General features: G+C 43.6%; 1 protein-coding gene across 1 annotated transcript in view; it reads right to left on the minus strand.

The window, feature by feature from the left end:
* LOC124025458 (mRNA-decapping enzyme 1B-like) overlaps positions 1-21868 on the minus strand; it is a 35535-nt gene extending 13667 nt beyond the window's left edge. The window contains exons 1-3 of the mRNA XM_046338897.1: positions 21463-21868; positions 18029-18069; positions 15158-15285 (exon numbers count right to left, since the gene is read on the minus strand). Of these exons, the coding sequence (XP_046194853.1) occupies positions 15158-15285; positions 18029-18069; positions 21463-21621 (328 nt within the window). The 5' untranslated portion in view covers positions 21622-21868. The remainder of the gene's footprint in view (positions 1-15157; positions 15286-18028; positions 18070-21462) is intronic.
* Positions 21869-23063: the final 1195 nt, after the last annotated feature.

A 23063-nucleotide genomic window follows, 5' to 3' on the forward strand; every position in this document is an offset into this window, starting at 1 on the left:
GCCAAGGCTAAATACACGAGCTGGAGCCACAGCTAAATACACGAGCTGGAGCCATGGGAGTCGTGCTGGAGCCACGGCTAAATACACGAGCTGGAGCCACGGCTAAATACACGAGCTGGAGCCGCGGCTAAATACACGAGCTGAGGCCGCGGCTAAATACACGCGCTGGAGCCGCGGCTAAATACACGAGCTGGAGCCACGGCAGTCATTACACAGACATCACAAAACACTGGGAGAAAGGAACCACAGTTACAGCACGTGTTTGTGTGAACCAAAGTCTACAATAACCTGAACCATGAATGTCGGCGACTGCTGAGCTAGGTTCACTGCTGTGTGTGTTTGTGGTATGTGTGTGTGTGTGTGTGGTAGGTGTGTGTGTGTGTGGTATGTGTGTGTGTGTGGTATGTGTGTGTGTGTGTGGTATGTGTGTGTGTGCGTGTGGTAGGTGTGTGTGGTAGGTGTGTGTGTGTGTGGTAGGTGTGTGTGTGGTATATATGTGTGTGTGGTATGTGTGTGTGTGGTATGTGTGTGGTAGGTGTGTGTGTGGTAGTGTGTGTGTGTGTGTGTGTGTGTGTGTGTGTGTGTGTGTGTGTGTGTGTGTGTGTGTGTGTGTGTGTGTGTGTGTGTGTGTGTGTGTGTGTGTGTGTGTGTGTGTGTGGTAGGTGTGTGTGTGTGTGGTATGTGTGGTATGTGTGTGGTATGTGTGGTATGTGTGTGTGGTAGATGTGTGTGTGTGTGTGGTAGGTGTGTGTGTGTGGTAGGTGTGTGTGTGTTTTGGCAGGTTCTCTGATGCGTTCCTGCCAGGCAGAAGAGGAATAGAGGTTGTGTCCCAATCATCTCTCTTTCCTCTCAAAGAGTGCACTTGTCCACTTCCCTTAACTGATGTTAAAAATGAAATATACTGGTATAAGTACTGGTATAAGTACTGGTATAAGTACTGGTATAAGTACTGGTATAAGTACTGGTATAAGAAATATGGTATAAGTACTGGTATAAGAAATATGGTATAAGTACTGGTATAAGTACTGGTATAAGTACTGGTATAAGTACTGGTATAAGAAATATGGTATAAGTACTGGTATAAGTACTGGTATAAGTACTGGTATAAGTACTGGTATAAGAAATATGGTATAAGTACTGGTATAAGTACTGGTATAAGTACTGGTATAAGTACTGGTATAAGAAATATGGTATAAGTACTGGTATAAGTACTGGTCTAAGAAATATGGTATAAGTACTGGTCTAAGAAATATGGTATAAGTACTGGTATAAGTACTGGTATAAGTACTGGTATAAGTACTGGTATAAGAAATATGGTATAAGTACTGGTATAAGAAATATGGTATAAGTACTGGTATAAGTACTGGTATAAGAAATATGGTATAAGTACTGGTATAAGTACTGGTATAAGTACTGGTATAAGTACTGGTATAAGTACTGGTATAAGTACTGGTATAAGAAATATGGTATAAGTACTGGTATAAGTACTGGTATAAGAAATATGGTATAAGTACTGGTATAAGTACTGGTATAAGTACTGGTATAAGTACTGGTATAAGAAATATGGTATAAGTACTGGTATAAGAAATATGGTATAAGTACTGGTATAAGTACTGGTATAAGAAATATGGTATAAGTACTGGTATAAGTACTGGTATAAGTACTGGTATAAGAAATATGGTATAAGTACTGGTATAAGTACTGGTATAAGTACTGGTATAAGTACTGGTATAAGAAATATGGTATAAGTACTGGTATAAGTACTGGTATAAGTACTGGTATAAGTACTGGTATAAGAAATATGGTATAAGTACTGGTATAAGTACTGGTATAAGTACTGGTATAAGAAATATGGTATAAGTACTGGTATAAGTACTGGTCTAAGAAATATGGTATAAGTACTGGTATAAGAAATATGGTATAAGTACTGGTATAAGTACTGGTATAAGAAATATGGTATAAGTACTGGTATAAGTACTGGTATAAGTACTGGTGTAAGTACTGGTATAAGAAATATGGTATAAGTACTGGTATAAGTACTGGTATAAGTACTGGTATAAGTACTGGTATAAGAAATATGGTATAAGTACTGGTATAAGTACTGGTCTAAGAAATATGGTATAAGTACTGGTATAAGAAATATGGTATAAGTACTGGTATAAGTACTGGTATAAGTACTGGTATAAGAAATATGGTATAAGTACTGGTATAAGAAATATGGTATAAGTACTGGTATAAGTACTGGTATAAGTACTGGTATAAGAAATATGGTATAAGTACTGGTATAAGTACTGGTGTAAGTACTGGTATAAGAAATATGGTATAAGTACTGGTATAAGTACTGGTATAAGAAATATGGTATAAGTACTGGTATAAGAAATATGGTATAAGTACTGGTATAAGAAATATGGTATAAGTACTGGTATAAGAAATATGGTATAAGTACTGGTATAAGAAATATGGTATAAGTACTGGTATAAGTACTGGTATAAGTACTGGTATAAGTACTGGTATAAGTACTGGTATAAGTACTGGTATAAGAAATATGGTATAAGTACTGGTATAAGAAATATGGTATAAGTACTGGTATAAGAAATATGGTATAAGTACTGGTATAAGAAATATGGTATAAGTACTAGTATAAGAAATATGGTATAAGTACTGGTATAAGAAATATGGTATAAGTACTGGTATAAGAAATATGGTATAAGTACTGGTATAAGTACTGGTATAAGTACTGGTATAAGAAATATGGTATAAGTACTGGTATAAGTACTGGTTTAAGAAATATGGTATAAGTACTGGTATAAGTACTGGTTTAAGAAATATGGTATAAGTACTGGTATAAGAAATATGGTATAAGTACTGGTATAAGAAATATGGTATAAGTACTGGTATAAGAAATATGGTATAAGTACTGGTATAAGTACTGGTATAAGAAATATGGTATAAGTACTGGTATAAGTACTGGTATAAGAAATATGGTATAAGTACTGGTATAAGTACTGGTATAAGTACTGGTATAAGTACTGGTATAAGAAATATGGTATAAGTACTGGTATAAGAAATATGGTATAAGTAATGGTATAAGAAATATGGTATAAGTACTGGTATAAGTACTGGTATAAGTACTGGTATAAGTACTGGTATAAGAAATATGGTATAAGAAATATGGTATAAGTACTGGTATAAGTACTGGTATAAGTACTGGTATAAGTACTGGTATAAGAAATATGGTATAAGTACTGGTATAAGTACTGGTATAAGTACTGGTATAAGTACTGGTTTATGTACTGGTATAAGAAATATGGTATAAGTACTGGTATAAGTACTGGTTTAAGTACTGGTATAAGAAATATGGTATAAGTACTGGTATAAGTACTGGTATAAGTACTGGTATAAGTACTGGTTTAAGTACTGGTATAAGTACTGGTATAAGAAATATGGTATAAGTACTGGTATAAGTACTGGTATAAGTACTGGTATAAGAAATATGGTATAAGTACTGGTATAAGAAATATGGTATAAGAAATATGGTATAAGTACTGGTATAAGTACTGGTATAAGTACTGGTATAAGAAATATGGTATAAGTACTGGTATAAGTACTGGTATAAGTACTGGTATAAGAAATATGGTATAAGTACTGGTATAAGTACTGGTATAAGAAATATGGTATAAGTACTGGTATAAGTACTGGTATAAGAAATATGGTATAAGTACTGGTATAAGAAATATGGTATAAGTACTGGTATAAGAAATATGGTATAAGAAATATGGTATAAGTACTGGTATAAGTACTGGTATAAGTACTGGTATAAGTACTGGTATAAGAAATATGGTATAAGTACTGGTATAAGTACTGGTATAAGTACTGGTATAAGTACTGGTATAAGTACTGGTTTAAGTACTGGTATAAGAAATATGGTATAAGTACTTGTATAAGTACTGGTTTAAGTACTGGTATAAGAAATATGGTATAAGTACTGGTATAAGTACTGGTATAAGTACTGGTTTAAGTACTGGTATAAGAAATATGGTATAAGTACTGGTATAAGTACTGGTTTAAGAAATATGGTATAAGTACTGGTATAAGAAATATGGTATAAGTACTGGTATAAGAAATATGGTATAAGTACTGGTGTAAGAAATATGGTATAAGTACTGGTATAAGAAATATGGTATAAGTACTGGTATAAGTACTGGTATAAGTACTGGTATAAGAAATATGGTATAAGTACTGGTGTAAGAAATATGGTATAAGTACTGGTGTAAGAAATATGGTATAAGTACTGGTATAAGTACTGGTATAAGTACTGGTATAAGTACTGGTATAAGTACTGGTGTAAGAAATATGGTATAAGTACTGGTATAAGTACTGGTTTAAGTACTGGTATAAGAAATGTGGTATAAGTACTGGTATAAGTACTGGTTTAAGAAATATGGTATAAGTACTGGTATAAGAAATATGGTATAAGTACTGGTATAAGAAATATGGTATAAGTACTGGTATAAGTACTGGTATAAGTACTGGTATAAGTACTGGTATAAGTACTGGTGTAAGAAATATGGTATAAGTACTGGTATAAGAAATATGGTATAAGTACTGGTATAAGTACTGGTATAAGTACTGGTATAAGTACTGGTATAAGTACTGGTATAAGAAATATGGTATAAGTACTGGTGTAAGAATGATGTAAACTCCCACTAGGCCGAGCCTCCAACCAATACAACGCTTTTAGATGTGGGAAGCAGTGAACACTTGAGGGGAAATGTGATATTATGGGACACCCCCCGACCGTGGAGAAGGTGCTACATATTAACCCCCCACAGTGGAGAAGGTGCCACATATAAACCCCCCACAGTGGAGAAGGTGCTACATATAAACCCCCCACAGTGGAGAAGGTGCTACATATAAACCCCCCACGGTGGAGAAGGTGCTACATATAAACCCCCCCACGGTGGAGAAGGTGCTACATATAAACCCCCCCCACAGTGGAGAAAGTGCTACATATAACACCCCCCATAGTGGAGAAGGTGCTACATATAAACCCCCACAGTGGAGAAGGTGCTACATATAACCCCCCACAGTGGAGAAGGTGCTACATATAAACCCCCCACGGTGGAGAAGGTGCTACATATAAACCCCGCCCACGGTGGAGAAGGTGCTACATATAAACCCCCCACAGTGGAGAAGGTGCTACATATAAACCCCCCACAGTGGAGAAGGTGCTACATATAAACCCCCACAGTGGAGAAGGTGCTACATATAACACCCCCACAATGGAGAAGGTGCTACATATAAACCCCCACAGTGGAGAAGGTGCTACATATAAACCCCCACAGTGGAGAAGGTGCTACATATAAACCCCCCAGTGGAGAAGGTGCTACATATAAACCCCCCACAGTGGAGAAGGTGCTACATATAAACCCCCCACAGTGGAGAAGGTGCTACATATAACACCCCCACAATGGAGAAGGTGCTACATATAAACCCCCCACAGTGGAGAAGGTGCTACATATAAACCCCACCGGTGGAGAAGGTGCTACATATAAACCCCCCACGGTGGAGAAGGTGCTACATATAAACCCCCCCCCACAGTGGAGAAGGTGCTACATATAAACCCCCCACAGTGGAGAAGGTGCTACATATAAACCCCCCACAGTGGAGAAGGTGCTACATATAAACCCCCCACGGTGGAGAAGGTGCTACATATAAACCCACCACGGTGGAGAAGGTGCCACATATAAACCCCCCACAGTGGAGAAGGTGCTACATATAAACCCCCACAGTGGAGAAGGTGCTACATATAAACCCCCCACAGTGGAGAAGGTGCTACATATAAACCCCCCAGTGGAGAAGGTGCTACATATAAACCCCCCAGTGGAGAAGGTGCTACATATAAACCCCCACAGTGGAGAAGGTGCTACATATAAACCCCCCACAGTGGAGAAGGTGCTACATATAAACCCCCACAGTGGAGAAGGTGCTACATATAAACCCCCCACAGTGGAGAAGGTGCTACATATAACACCCCCACAGTGGAGAAGGTGCTACATATAACACCCCCCCCACAGTGGAGAAGGTGCTACATATAAACCCCCCACAGTGGAGAAGGTGCTACATATAAACCCCCCAGTGGAGAAGGTGCTACATATAAACCCCCACAGTGGAGAAGGTGCTACATATAAACCCCCCACAGTGGAGAAGGTGCTACATAAACCCCCCAGTGGAGAAGGTGCTACATATAAACCCCCCACAGTGGAGAAGGTGCTACATATAAACCCCCACAGTGGAGAAGGTGCTACATATAAACCCCCACAGTGGAGAAGGTGCTACATATAACCCCCCCCCAGTGGAGAAGGTGCTACATATAAACCCCCACAGTGGAGAAGGTGCTACATATAACACCCCCCCCCACAGTGAAGGTGCTACATATAAACCCCCCACAGTGGAGAAGGTGCTACATATAAACCCCCCACAGTGGAGAAGGTGCTACATATAAACCCCCCCAGTGGAGAAGGTGCTACATATAAACCCCCCCCACAGTGGAGAAGGTGCTACATATAAACCCCCCACAGTGGAGAAGGTGCTACATATAAACCCCCCACGGTGGAGAAGGTGCTACATATAAACCCCCCCACGGTGGAGAAGGTGCTACATATAAACCCCCACAGTGGAGAAGGTGCTACATATAAACCCCCACAGTGGAGAAGGTGCTACATATAAACCCCCACAGTGGAGAAGGTGCTACATATAAACCCCCCCAGTGGAGAAGGTGCTACATATAAACCCCCCAGTGGAAAAGGTGCTACATATAAACCCCCCAGTGGAGAAGGTGCTACATATAAACCCCCACAGTGGAAAAGGTGCTACATATAAACCCCCACAGTGGAGAAGGTGCTACATATAAACCCCCCACAGTGGAGAAGGTGCTACATATAAACCCCCCACAGTGGAGAAGGTGCTACATATAAACCCCCACAGTGGAGAAGGTGCTACATATAAACCCCCACAGTGGAGAAGGTGCTACATATAAACCCCCACAGTGGAGAAGGTGCTACATATAAACCCCCACAGTGGAGAAGGTGCTACATATAAACCCCCACAGTGGAGAAGGTGCTACATATAAACCCCCACAGTGGAGAAGGTGCTACATATAAACCCCCCACAGTGGAGAAGGTGCTACATATAAACCCCCCACAGTGGAGAAGGTGCTACATATAAACCCCCACAGTGGAGAAGGTGCTACATATAAACCCCCACAGTGGAGAAGGTGCATATAAACCCCCCACAGTGGAGAATATAAACCCCCACAGTGGAGAAGGTGCTACATATAAACCCCCACAGTGGAGAAGGTGCTACATATAAACCCCCCACAGTGGAGAAGGTGCTACATATAAGCCCCCCACAGTGGAGAAGGTGCTACATATAAACCCCCACAGTGGAGAAGGTGCTACATATAAACCCCCCACAGTGGAGAAGGTGCTAAACCCTTTCTCCTACTGGGACAGTGCTCATCCAGGATGATTCCTCACATCCCCGGGAACGGAAGACATACCGCTAGGTTCCAGGACGAGGTGGCTGGGCTGTGTTCAGCAGAGCACAACATATTCCGCTATTGAGACACAGTGGGATAACCTACAGCCATTATATTAAAATGCACCATCTTTATCAGGCATGACTCATGCCAGACCACGTTAACTTCTTGGAAACTGTGATGACTTTTACCGAGTGGAATCATCATGGATGAAATCAAAGATAAAATACATTTAAGAAAACAGTCCTGTGTTAATCTCCTCATGATGTTTAGTTCATGATTCATGGCATCGTTTATGGATGAAGTGGAGGTTCTGGGTTCTGTCACCATGACCTCATGACCTTCTTAGTCTCATAACTAGTCAGTGGAGCCAACGTCAATATTACAGACAGATACGTGCTATGAGAAAGCACAACATGTCTCAGTGGCAGTTACCCAGGGTTAGGGGCAGGCTGGGGTGGCAGTTACCCAGGGTTAGGGGCAGGCTGGGGTGGCAGTTACCCAGGGTTAGGGGCAGGCTGGGGTGGCAGTTACCCAGGGTTAGGGGCAGGCTGGGGTGGCAGTTACCCAGGGTTAGGGGCAGGCTGGGGTGGCAGTTACCCAGGGTTAGGGGCAGGCTGGGGTGGCAGTTACCCAGGGTTAGGGGCAGGCTGGGGTGGCAGTTACCCAGGGTTAGGGGCAGGCTGGGGTGGCAGTTACCCAGGGTCAGGGGCAGGCTGGGGCCCCATTCATTAGGTGGTGGGGTAGAGGGGTTTATTGAGACTCTGCAGCAGTGGGAGTTGGAAGCCAGGCCACTACTCTACTCAGCGTGACTGAGACAGGAGCCCCGTTGACAGGCAGACCAGGAACACTTCTCCTGTCACCATCACAGTGAGAACTCACGCAGCCTCAAATAGGCCGCGTAGGAAGATAACGCTCTGGCACGCCGGTCGGCCAAAGAAAAGAGGACAGGGGGTGAGATAAGAAAGGAGAGAGAAAGGAGGGGAGAGTGAGGTGGGGCGACAGGGCGGAGACGGAGGGACTGAAGGCCAGCCAGTAGACTAGAGCATGTTGACTCCTGACTGACAGAGAGACAGACTACAGTGAGAGAGTAACTGAGTCAATGAGGACAGCGGGTCTGAGTAGCTGGATCTTAAGGTTGGAGCTGCTACTGTGTCCATCTGCCTGCCTGCTGCCATCCTGTCTGCCCTCTGAGCTGTGCCCTGCACTGCCCTGCCTGCCTGCTGCCATCCTGTCTGCCCCCTGAGCTGTGTACCCTGCACTGCCCTGCCTGCCTGCCTGGGGCTGTGGAGAGCCAAGCTAAAGGTCACCGCCTGGAAAAAGGACCAGACAGACACTCCAAGCCCTGGGAAATGTAAGAACCAGCGAGGGCAGCGAGGAGAGAGATCTCTGGAGGAGCTGAGGAGAAACCACTTAGCTTAGTAGCTACAGGGGACTACTCTGGTTAGACTCATATACTACTCTCTATGGGAAGGACTGAGACATTACCCAGTCTCACACCAGACAGTCTCTCTGAGAAGACAGTACTGTTAGAGGACAGACGGGGACAGGAGGAGGAGAGACAGGCCAGGTACCTCAGTATTGGAAACCAGAGAAAGGGTTCTATTGGTTCATTATTTCCTCATAGAACAAAAGGGTGAGTTAAACGAAGAGGACAGACAGGAGACTGGTATCTCAGCAGTACCAGAGGACAGACAGGAGACTGGTACCTCAGCAGTACCAGAGGGCAGACAGACAGGAGACTAGTATCTCAGCAGTACCAGAGGACAGACAGACAGGAGACTAGTATCTCAGCAGTACCAGAGGACAGACAGGAGACTGGTACCTCAGCAGTACCAGAGGGCAGACAGACAGGAGACTAGTATCTCAGCAGTACCAGAGGACAGACAGGAGACTGGTACCTCAGCAGTACCAGAGGACAGACAGGAGACTGGTACCTCAGCAGTACCAGAGGACAGACAGGAGACTAGTATCTCAGCAGTACCAGAGGACAGACAGGAGACTAGTATCTCAGCAGTACCAGAGGACAGACAGGAGACTGGTATCTCAGCAGTACCAGAGGAAACGTCGTCTAAACGTTGTCCCCTAGAAGCAGCTCCACCACACCACTACTAGACTATCGTCTCCGAGGGACTATGTTGGGCAGGTTGTTCCAGCGTAAAGCCAAACATGAGCGTCTTGAAGAGGAGCCGGAGGTTGGGCCAGCCAAGGGGATGCTCATCACAGAGACAGAGATGGAATACACCTACGTACGGCCAGGAGGTAAGGACAACCTCAAAGACTTGTCATATGTCTGTGTCCCAAATGGCACACTATTCCTTATAGAGTGGCCTGGTGCTGGTCAAACGTAGTGCACTATAAAGGGAATAGGGTGTTATTTAGAACGCATCGGCTCTGGTCAAACGTAGTGCACTATAAAGGGAATAGGGTGCTATTTAGAACGCATGGGCTCTGGTCAAACGTAGTGCACTATAAAGGGAATAGGGTGCTATTTAGAACGCATCGGCTCAGGTCAACCGTAGTGCACTATAAAGGGTATAGGGAGTTATTTAGAACGCATCGGCTCTGGTCAAACGTAGTGCACTATAAAGGGAATAGGGTGCTATTTAGAACGCATCGGCTCTGGTCAAACGTAGTGCACTATAAAAGGGAATAGGGTGCTATTTAGAACGCGTCGGCTCTGGTCAAACGTAGTGCACTATAAAGGGAATAGGGTGCTATTTAGAACGCATAGGCTCTGGTCAAACGTAGTGCACTATAAAAGGGAATAGGGTGCTATTTAGAACGCATCGGCTCTGGTCAAACGTAGTGCACTATAAAAGGGAATAGGGTGCTATTTAGAACGCATCGGCTCTGGTCAAACGTAGTGCACTATAAAGGGAATCACTAGCCTACGTCAAACTACTATCCCCCATAGTAGAAAAGTTTACCTATTCTATTGTCAGCTTGTCGAGAAAGAAATATGTCCTATTCCAAACAGACTGGGACAGCTGTGGGACAATAGATCCCAGAAATATGGTCTATTCCAGACAGACTAGGACAGCTGTGGGACGATAGATCCCAGAAATATGGTCTATTCCAGACAGACTGGGACAGCTGTGGGACGATAGATCCCAGAAATATGGTCTATTCCAGACAGACTGGGACAGCTGTGGGACGATAGATCCCAGAAATATGGCCTATTCCCAACAGACTGGGACAGCTGTGGGACGATAGATCCCAGAAATATGGTCTATTCCCAACAGACTGGGACAGCTGTGGGACGATAGATCCCAGAAATATGGCCTATTCCAGACAGACTGGGACAGCTGTGGGACGATAGATCCCAGAAATATGGTCTATTCCAGACAGAATGGGACAGCTGTGGGACGATAGATCCCAGATTCATACCACCAGTAGGCCTCGGATACAGTCAACCGGTTATTATCAACCATTATTTCTTCCCATTACCAGCGCAGCAACGTGCACAAGGCAGCAGGCTACACACGGATGTAGCGGAGAAAACACTATTGTCAACGGGGCCATGCACATGAGAGTGGCTCCACGTGACAGAGATGAAAATATGTGTTAGAACGAGGGGACAATGCAACAACTAGCACGGGCTGCTAATATAACCAGGACTGTGCTTTTGGCTACTGGACAATGAAGGTTGATGTATAAGAATGGCCTCCACAGATGTTGACTAGGCTACTGGACAATGAAGGTTGATGTATAAGAATGGCCTCCACAGATGTTGACTAGGCTACTGGACAATGAAGGTTGATGTATAAGAATGGCCTCCACAGATGTTGACTAGGCTACTGGACAATGAAGGTTGATGTATAAGAATGGCCTCCACAGATGTTGACTAGGCTACTGGACAATGAAGGTTGATGTATAAGAATGGCCTCCACAGATGTTGACTAGGCTACTGGACAATGAAGGTTGATGTATAAGAATGGCCTCCACAGATGTTGACTAGGCTACTGGACAATGAAGGTTGATGTATAAGAATGGCCTCCACAGATGTTGACTAGGCTACTGGACAATGAAGGTTGATGTATAAGAATGGCCTCCACAGATGTTGACTAGGCTACTGGACAATGAAGGTTGATGTATAAGAATGGCCTCCACAGATGTTGACTAGGCTACTGGACAATGAAGGTTGATGTATAAGAATGGCCTCCACAGATGTTGACTAGGCTACTGGACAATGAAGGTTGATGTATAAGAATGGCCTCCACAGATGTTGACTAGGCTACTGGACAATGAAGGTTGATGTATAAGAATGGCCTCCACAGATGTTGACTAGGCTACTGGACAATGAAGGTTGATGTATAAGAATGGCCTCCACAGATGTTGACTAGGCTACTGGACAATGAAGGTTGATGTATAAGAATGGCCTCCACAGATGTTGACTAGGCTACTGGACAATGAAGGTTGATGTATAAGAATGGCCTCCACAGATGTTGACTAGGCGACTCTGAACCAAGGTAAGACAAGCCTCATAATGTGTTATCAAACACTCAGGTTTCAAAACAATGAAGTAGATGTTATGAATGTATACTGAGGAAGACTTCTGTTGACTGGGCATTTTCTGTTTGAGATACTGAAGCAGCTCTTGCGATGTCTGACAGATTTCTATCTGTATGGTGTGATAAATAAGATAGATAACGAATACTGTACACACGCCCCAATTTAATTCCACAAAATTATGCAAATTAACCTATAGACCAATAATCACAACCAGTCAAATGTTTTTCTATCAACGAATAGACTTAAAGGATTATTTTGCAATGGGATGTTTTCTTCTCCTCCCAGACAATTGGCTGGCACCAATTTCGTTTATTTAAATATATATACTATTTTCTTTCGTCCAAAAACCGGTTATTACCGGCTAACAGAAACCCTTACTGTCAATGGCACAGTGATGTCACAGTGATGTCACAGTCGAGACAACATTCTAAATTGGCCTGGCTGGCTCTTCCACCAGCTAATGACCCCATAACCAAATACTTGTTTCGTGATAAGATTCTGTGACCTCTCGTGAAAGGTCATGTTGAGGGACGTGTGTTGTTCTTAACGTCACATATAAATAACTCACATATGTTTTTCACCGCCCGTATAGTTGTGTTTGTGTGTAAATGTCTAATAATTAGACCGAGGAGTCCAGCAATATCTTCAAACAAAGCATTCCACCTGCCCGTCACTGAGAATGATGTGTGTGCATCGTGTGTGTGTGTGTGTGTGTGTGTGTGTGTGTGTGTGTGTGTGTGTGTGTGTGTGTGTGTGTGTGTGTGTCCCACTTATAATGACAGGTTGGTTTGTATCTAACGTAGTAGTTGGCTGGCTGGCTGGTTGGCTGGCTGGCTGGCTGGCTATCTGCTGTTGGCTGGCTGGCTGGCTGGCTGGCTGGCTGGCTGGCTGGCTATCTGCTGTTGGCTGGCTGGCTGGCTGGCTGGCTGGCTGGCTATCTGCTGTTGGCTGGCTGGCTGGCTGGCTGGCTGGCTGGCTGGCTGGCTGGCTGGCTGGCTGGCTATCTGCTGTTGGCAGGACACTTGCGGTAGAAAACCGGCACAGAGGCACTCAAACCCGGGACTACTGCCACAAAAATACCTCTGAACCATATATGGACCTGTGGGGCCACAGCCACTAGACTAGAGACGGCTCCAGGCTCCTCTCCTCAGGGTGTGTGTGTCTGCAGCACTGAGTCTCAGCCTGCAACAGACCTGGGTTCAAATACTATTCAAAGTCATTTCAACCACTTTATCTGGGCTTCATTGAGCTTGTCTGGGTTAACAGACTAATTGAATAGTCCCCGAGCTATACATCCCACCCATCAGGCACTCCAGCCAGGCGAGGGGATACGCTATACGTTTGTGTTGAAAGATTTCAAATAGTGCTTGAACCCAGGTCTGATATGCACTCCGCAAATAGTTCTAATTTAAATGAAGTGTTCCATGATGGGCCAGGATTCCTGGACTACACCACATGGTAGAAAGTTAGCTGCATCTTCAATCTGTTTAAACTACGCTGAACTCTCCAGTAGTATTGACCATGATTCACGTCCAATCTCTTTTTAGAAATGTAAGTTCTGGTCTAATCAAATGTAAATCTCCTGAGACGTGAAGCCTAGCAGGACTGAAATAAATATGTTCTGGAATGCAAACATCAACATCTACAGAGCTACACCTCCGGGAACATAGTTCCCGTGGTGATGTAAACACACCTCCTCCGGGAACATAGTTCCCGTGGTGATGTAAACACACCTCCTCCGGCAACATAGTTCCCGTGGTGATGTAAACACACCACCTCCGGGAACATAGTACCCGTGGTAATGTAAACACACCTCCTCCGGGAACATAGTACCCGTGGTGATGTAAACACACCACCTCCGGGAACATAGTACCCGTGGTGATGTAAACACACCTCCTCCGGGAACATAGTTCCCGTGGTAATGTAAACACACCTCCTCCGGGAACATAGTACCCGTGGTGATGTAAACACACCTCCTCCGGGAACATAGTACCCGTGGTGATGTAAACACACCACCTCCGGGAACATAGTACCCGTGGTAATGTAAACACACCTCCTCCGGGAACATAGTACCCGTGGTGATGTAAACACACCACCTCCGGGAACATAGTTCCCGTGGTGATGTAAACACACCTCCTCCGGGAACATACTTCCCGTGGTGATGTAAACACACCTCCTCCGGGAACATGGTTCCCGTGGTGATGTAAACACACCTCCTCCGGGAACATAGTTCCCGTGGTGATGTAAACACACCTCCTCCGGGAACATAGTTCCCGTGGTGATGTAAACACACCTCCTCCGGGAACATAGTTCCCGTGGTGATGTAAACACACCTCCTCCGGGAACATGGTTCCCGTGGTGATGTAAACACACCTCCTCCGGGAACATAGTTCCCGTGGTGATGTAAACACACCTCCTCCGGGAACATAGTTCCCGTGGTGATGTAAACACACCTCCGGCACATAAGCGGTACATGACCCGAGGTGGTTGGAAGCAGTTCGCTGACGCCTTCATATGTTTCACTAGGTATTCAAATGCCCAGTACTGGGTAGGTAGGCTGAATAGTGCAGGGGACTTACAGCGAGGCCAGGTTCTGAGTAGGTAGGGTTAACAGCCCTGGTTCTGAGTAGGTAGGGTTAACAGCCCAGGTTCTGAGTAGGTAGGGTTAACAGCCCTGGTTCTGAGTAGGTAGGGTTAACAGCCCTGGTTCTGAGTAGGTAGGGTTAACAGCCCTGGTTCTGAGTAGGTAGGGTTGACAGCCCTGGTTCTGAGTAGGTAGGGTTGACAGCCCTGGTTCTATGTAGGTAGGGTTGACAGCCCTGGTTCTATGTAGGTAGGGTTAACAGCCCTGGTTCTGAGTAGGTAGGGTTGACAGCCCTGGTTCTGAGTAGGTAGACTGAATAGTGCAGGGGACTTACAGCAAGGCCAGGTTTGAGTAGGTAGGGTTAACAGCCCTGGTTCTATGTAGGTAGACTGAATAGTGCAGGGGACTTACAGCGAGGCCAGGTTCTGAGTAGGTAGGGTTAACAGCCCAGGTTCTAAGTAGGTAGGGTTAACAGCTCTGGTTCTATGTGGGTAGACTGAATAGTGCAGGGGACTTACAGCGAGCATTCCTGTAGAGCAGGAACGGATCCTGCAGCTGGAAGTCCAGGTCTTTAGTGATGGGTTCAGTCAGGTTCTCCATACTCAGCCTGTTCATTATGGTGAAGCCGTGTCTGGGAGATGCTAGCCTGAGGACAAACAGGAAGGCATGAATAGAAAGAGTTAACCTCTACAGGATCGGTGTCCATAAACCGGGACAGTTGTTGCTCAATAGGCGATAATGTGACTAGACTTTCCGGGACATAGACATGTCTTATATGGGCAGAAAGCTTCAATTATTGTTAATTTAACTGCAGTGTCCAATTTACAGTAGCTATTACAGAAAGAAAATACCATGCTACTGTTGGAGCATAGTGCACAACAACAAAACACTTATCACTGCAACTGGTTTGATACATTCACCTCAGAAGGTAAACGGTGTACTGATCTGCTCTGATTTGTCATTCCGAGGGGACCAGAGATAAGATGTAGTGTAGTTTAAATACATTTGTATATTAAAACGTAGGAACTGGCTTTACAGCTGTCTCTGGCTCCACACCTAGCCATCTAGATGTCTTTCTAATGTCATTTATCTTTATTTAATTAGGCAAGTCAGTTAAGAACACATTCTTATTTTCAATGACGGGCTAGGAACAGTGGTTTAAATGCCTTGTTCAAGGGGCAGAACGACAGATTTTTACCTTGTCAGCTCGGGGATTCGATCTTGCAAACTTTGGGTTACTACTCCAACGCTCTAACCACTAGGCTACCTGCCGCCCCATTAGCTTTCTGTAGGGAAGCTAATGATCCATCATGTATGACATTCCTGGGTGTGTAAACTTGTATTTTTTTATTAGCATAGCATTTTTGTATGTTCTTTATAGTTATGTACTTGAAAATTTACAAATTTACCAATCTGGCACATTTGGGCAAACTCCTGGCTGACTTGATGCAAAATGTTGTGTAGTGAGGTAATTCTTCACTGGATCAGTCTAAATTACACCTAGGCTCCTATGTTAATGTCTGGCCTTTCTCTCGCATTTCAAAGATGGAACAAAACAATTATAGAAAAACACATGTTATTTTTGTTTATCTTTTACCAGATCTAATGTGTTATATTCTCCTACATTCATTTCACATTTCCACAAACTTCAAAGTGTTTCCTTTCAAATGGTATCATGAATATGCATATCCTTGCTTCAGGTCCTGGGCTACAGGCAGTTAGATTTGGGCATGTCATTTTTGGTGAAAGTTTAAAAAAAGGGGTCCGATCCTTAATTAAGGGACTTGACATTACACAGGCCTTATACCAGAGTTAATATTAAAGTAGACAGGAGGGAGGTACTTGACATTACACAGGCCTTATACCAGAGTTAATATTAAAGTAGACAGGAGGGAGGTACTTGACATTACACAGGCCTTATACCAGAGTTAATATTAAAGTAGACAGGAGGGAGGTACTTGACATTACACAGGCCTTATACCAGAGTTAATATTAAAGTAGACAGGAGGGAGGTACTTGACATTACACAGGCCTTATACCAGAGTTAATATTAAAGTAGACAGGAGGGAGGTACTTTACATTACATACAAGTTGAATAACCAGTGTAAGGTGCTAACAGACTGGAAACCAACAGGTGACTACATGCACGCATCCCAGTTTGTGTATTTTCTTACGACAGAGGTAATGTATGTTCAAGTAGTCCTACAAGGAAACAGAAAGGTTCTACATGATCAAGTAGTCCTACAAGGAAACAGAAAGGTTCTACATGTTCAAGTAGTCCTACAAGGAAACAGAAAGGTTCTACATGCTCAAGTAGTCATACAAGGAAACAAAAAGGTTCTACATGTTCAAGTAGTCCTACAAGGAAACAGAAAGGTTCTACATGTTCAAGTAGTCCTACAAGGAAACAGAAAGGTTCTACATGTTCAAGTAGTCCTACAAGGAAACAGAAAGGTTCTACATGCTCAAGTAGTCATACAAGGAAACAAAAAGGTTCTACATGTTCAAGTAGTCCTACAAGGAAACAGAAAGGTTCTACATGTTCAAGTAGTCCTACAAGGAAACAGAAAGGTTCTACATGTTCAAGTAGTCCTACAAGGAAACAGAAAGGTTCTACATGTTCAAGTAGTCCTACAAGGAAACAGAAAGGTTCTACATGTTCAAGTAGTCCTACAAGGAAACAGAAAGGTTCTACATGCTCAAGTAGTCATACAAGGAAACAAAAAGGTTCTACATGTTCAAGTAGTCATACAAGGAAACAGAAAGGTTCTACATGCTCAAGTAGTCATACAAGGAAACAGAAAGGTTCTACATGTTCAAGTAGTCATACAAGGAAACAGAAAGGTTCTACATGCTCAAGTAGTCATACAAGGAAACAGAAAGGTTCTACATGTTCAAGTAGTCATACAAGGAAACAGAAAGGTTCTACATGTTCAAGTAGTCATACAAGGAAACAGAAAGGTTCTACATGTTCAAGTAGTCCTACAAGGAAACAGAAAGGTTCTACATGTTTACGTCCTATTTCCTGGGTGGGATAGGGTGTGTGGAAGTAATCATGGCTCTTCAAGGCTACAGACCATAATAGTCTACTCAGTGATAACCAATCTGTTCAAAGGGAGGGCTGACGTAGCTAACCCACTAAGCCCATTATATTTAACCTGATGGAGGCAGGCTTCTCAGCTCACAGCTGAAGTACACAGAGACCGGTCCCAAATGGCACCCTATTCCCTATGTAGTGCACTACACATTTGACTATGGGCCCTGGTCAAACGTGACACACCATAAAGGGTATAGGGTGCCATTTGTGATGCACCCCCACCAACATTCAAAGCTCAGGGGGAAGTACATAGAGACAGTAATTAGCGGGCATCGTAAAAGACCCATCATACCTTGTATAGACAAACAGGGTCCCCTCCACGTCAGTCTTCTCCTGAAAAACAACATACAGTAACTGATTCGGGTTGAGTTCATGAAAAGGGATTTGCTTGAACAGAGTCTTCAACGATCTCTCCTTAACATCCACAGCAAACTGTTACGTACGCTGTGGGATATGAGGGTTATGAAGCAAACTGTTACGTAGGCTGTGAGATATGAGGGTTATGAAGCCAACTGTTACGTAGGCTGTGGGATATGAGGGTTATGAAGCCAACTGTTACGTAGGCTGTGGGATATGAGGGTTATGAAGCAAACTGTTACGTAGGCTGTGAGATATGAGGGTTATGAAGCCAACTGTTACGTAGGCTGTGAGATATGAGGGTTATGAAGCTAACTGTTACGTAGGCTGTGGGATATGAGGGTTATGAAGCCAACTGTTACGTAGGCTGTGGGATATGAGGGTTATGAAGCCAACTGTTACGTAGGCTGTGAGATATGAGGGTTATGAAGCTAACTGTTACGTAGGCTGTGAGATATGAGGGTTATGAAGCCAACTGTTACGTAGGCTGTGGGATATGAGGGTTATGAAGCCAACTGTTACGTAGGCTGTGAGATATGAGGGTTATGAAGCCAACTGTTACGTAGGCTGTGGGATATGAGGGTTATGAAGCCAACTGTTACGTAGGCTGTGGGATATGAGGGTTATGAAGCTAACTGTTACGTAGGCTGTGAGATATGAGGGTTATGAAGCCAACTGTTACGTAGGCTGTGGGATATGAGGGTTATGAAGCAAACTGTTACGTAGGCTGTGGGATATGAGGGTTATGAAGCCAACTGTTACGTAGGCTGTGAGATATGAGGGTTATGAAGCCAACTGTTACGTAGGCTGTGGGATATGAGGGTTATGAAGCCAACTGTTACGTAGGCTGTGGGATATGAGGGTTATGAAGCTAACTGTTACGTAGGCTGTGAGATATGAGGGTTATGAAGCCAACTGTTACGTAGGCTGTGGGATATGAGGGTTATGAAGCAAACTGTTACGTAGACTGTGGGATATGAGGGTTATGAAGCTAACTGTTAGGTAGGCTGTGGGATATGAGGGTTATGAAGCTAACTGTTACGTAGGCTGTGGGATATGAGGGTTATGAAGCTAACTGTTACGTAGGCTGTGGGATATGAGGGTTATGAAGCCAACGTCTACCGGTGACATGGTTTTACATCACTGACCATTTGGACCAATCATTATTTTGGGTGAGCTCCTACACCTGCATATTTTATTGATTTATTTGTGAAAGGGGAGGGGTTAACCACCGTCACCCCCCCACCCTCAGAACCAAGTGGGCAATTCCACGATAACAGAATGATTCTGAAAGACCAGATTTTTCACTTTAAAATGTACACCAAACAAACAAACAAAAACGAATGACTGCAAAGTTAAACTACACAACTCTACACACAAAGAGAACACATTGACTTAAAGGAACAGATGCTAAGTTGGGGAACAGACTGACTGCACAAACAGCACAAACCGTCGTTCTGTTGATGTCACCAAACTTTGTACCTTGCATCATGTAAATGTGTTTTTGTCAAATATTCTTAAAAATCATCCTCATCCATAGAGTTGTATGGTTTAACTTTGCAATCGTTCCTTTGTGTGTGGCCGATGTGAAATGGCTAGCTAGTTAGCGGTGGTGCGCGCTAATAGTGTTTCAGTCGGTGACGTCACTCGCTCTGAGAGCTAGAAGTAGTGGTTCCCCTTTTGTGGAGCGATGGGTAACGATGCTTCGTGAGTGACTGGTTGATGTGTGCAGAGGGTCCCTGGTTCGGGGCGAGGAGAGAGACGGAAGCTGTACTGTTACATTTGTTTGGTGCACAATTTGTAAGTGATGAAAATCAGTCTCAACATCATTGTGTTACCTTGGAATTGACAAGAATCCAGAAGCAAACGCATCAGATTTGGTTCCGGGTGGCTGATATTCACTGACCTAGTTAGCTACCATGTCAACATTTAGTCTGAAAACTGTCATCTGTTTACAAACTAGTAGCGATGTGATAAATACTCTTGTCCACCACATCTAACAATAATAACTAGCTGGAGGGCAATGTGTACTATGTGCCCCGGTATGTGTGCGTTCGAGTTGTTGACCATGAGTATGACGCGTTTCCATAGGAACCTCTGACTACATTTTGGATCAAGCATAAATTTGCTTTAACATGCACAATAACGTGCCGAACCTGTGATTTAGCTCTTTTTGTAGAGTAAACAGAATAAGTTGCCTCAATATTAGAAACGATAGGTGGTAATATCTCTCTAGGAGCTAATCCATCGTCGGTATTGTGAAATAGTTATAAATGTTAAGGAAAGTATTGAATGGAGAAAGCTGAGCTTCCTTTCCATCCTATCAGTATAGACACACTTAGACTATTTCTGTTTGATCCGGTTAATGTGGACAGAGGCTTCGAATGGAGGGTGAGATGCAATTGTGGAGCCTCCAGACAAATCAAGCTCCATATGTTGCAATAATGTGGAGGACTGCATACATCTCAACATTGACATGATTGGTTGATGTAGGTGGGGGCGGGAGTTCCTGTATAAAACACAAACTCACTTGACAACAGCTCTGCGAAGCGCATGTTGCGTTGACTTCTGCAGAGGCCGCACAACAGTAAATGCTGTATGGCCACTGCAGACGTCGGATTGACAATGCTGAGCCTTTTAGCGACCTCCTCTCTACATGGTGTTTCAGGAAAGATGCATCTTGAAAACACTTCATCCTCAACTCCATCGCTATCGGCCGTAAATTAAGATAGTTGCTCTGCGAAACTCCATAATTTGTGAGTCACAAACCTATTCTGACAAAACGCTTGCTGAGCTGTCTCATGTGAGTTTGAATCGGGAGCTTCGTGGGCGATAAGCCGCCTTCAAAACAACTGGGAACTCGGAAAATAAAATAAGAAACTTTCGGACTGGGAAAAATCGATTTGAACGGTCATCCAACTCCGGACTAGAAATCACCGAGGTCATGATTTGACCTTGTATTTATTTTTTTATAGTTCCCAGTTTGAAACGCGACATATTCATCGGCGACATCTCGAATGCAGATAGTGGGTCTGGCATTATTGCCAAGTTAACGTGTTAGTCGGAACTAGATGATGTCCGACTCGTTAATAGGTTGGTTATACACGTGCCGCGTCCAACCAGTTAACAAGTCGGACATTTGAGTTTCCTTGTTCCGAGTGGGACGTGAAAGCGATATAGGGTGATGTTAGCTTTCTAGCTTCTTGGAATAATAGCTATGGCTAGTCACATCTCCCCAAAAACCACGCGAATTCAACCTGGCAAACTAGTTTATAATGTGGCATCCATATCAGTCCGTTAAGATGTTACTTAACATGAAGGGAGAAGGGAGCGCGAACAGAGCAGCGGTAGCATCCCTTATTAACTCACCCATTCATTTGATCGGTTGTTGAAAGTATACAACGCCACTTGACTCGCCACATCTACAATGTTGTCGATGTAAGGATCTTGTCTTTGCAGAGCTGCGAGACTAATGTCCAACCCTTTAGCAGTGAGACAGGTGTTTCCACCCGATGAGCTTGCCGTCATTGTTCTCCTTGAGCTAGTTAGCTAGTGATGCTAACTGGCGCGTTGTCGCGGGTGAAGGAATCTGTTCCAAAGTAAAACGAAAACTACTTAAACTAATCCCCGTTACAATACACTGTTATTAATTAAAATATTTTAAAGGAAGCATTAAAGAGAACATATATAAGTGATTTGTAACTGTTCGGAACACCGTCAACAGCTCACTCGACAGCAGCCATGTTTCGTCGAACAGATTGTAAACAATTAGGCACGATGAGTTGAGCGTAGATGGCTATAAGGAACGTTAATCAATCTCGAGAAATAGATTTGACCGCTTCATCAGGCCGAAGCAGATGATGATGAAGGATGTTTATTGGACAGGCATGTTACACCAAAATTATGACTTTGACATCTTGTTAGAATCCATTGAATTCCATTTTGTCCTGAAATGTTATTGAAGGTTTACTTCAACGTCAGTTTTATATCTGTCCGATAATTCAGATTCGTTATTTTGTTAATTAGTCGAGTTAATATGTTGTTTAGCAGATACTTACAATTTGGCGCATATCATAGACTTGAAAATGTCTGCTGCCCAATTTGATGGAAAAAACCTATGCAGTCTGCAATGGTGGCTCTAGAGGGCGCTACTTCCTTTGAAAAACTTATATCTTTTAATTTTTTATTTACCCCAATGCTGCCGCCTTTTTCTTGGGTACGGAGCTAGGCTATATTTAGTGTGTAATATCAATGACAAGCGATTCAACACTTAGTTCTATATGTTTCTATGGATATATTGTGATTCTGGCCGTGCCAGGGTTATTGATAGCCTATAGTGACTAAAGGTTTCACCTGCTATAGGTGTGCGCAGTGAACAGCCATAGCACTATAAACAGTAGCCTACCAGGCAGCCCTCGACATATTTACATTTACGCTGAATTTTTCAAACCTAGTAGCCTATACATCTAGTATTTGTCCAAAATTCATAAGCACAATGACTGTTGTTGGACACCTCTTGTACTAGAAAGCTATATGTTCTAATCAAACTCATCCCCCAAACAGAATATAGGTGACCTGCAAACTCATCCCCCAAACAGAATGTAGGTGACCTGAAAACTCATCCCCCAAACAGAATATAGGTGACCTGCAAACTCATCCCCCAAACAGAATATAGGTGACCTGCAAACTCATCCCCCAAACAGAATGTAGGTGACCTGCAAACTCATCCCCCAAACAGAATATAGGTGACCTGCAAACTCATCCCCCAAACAGAATATAGGTGACCTGCAAACTCATCCCCCAAACAGAATATAGGTGACCTGCAAACTCATCCCCCAAACAGAATATAGGTGACCTGCAAACTCATCCCCCAAACAGAATGTAGGTGACCTGCAAACTCATCCCCCAAACAGAATTTAGGTGACCTGCAAACTTATTTCCTTCATCTCATCTAACAATTCTTCAGACAC

The sequence above is a fragment of the Oncorhynchus gorbuscha genome, unplaced genomic scaffold (assembly GCF_021184085.1).
Source record: "Oncorhynchus gorbuscha isolate QuinsamMale2020 ecotype Even-year unplaced genomic scaffold, OgorEven_v1.0 Un_scaffold_2258, whole genome shotgun sequence".
Lineage (NCBI taxonomy): Eukaryota > Metazoa > Chordata > Actinopteri > Salmoniformes > Salmonidae > Oncorhynchus > Oncorhynchus gorbuscha.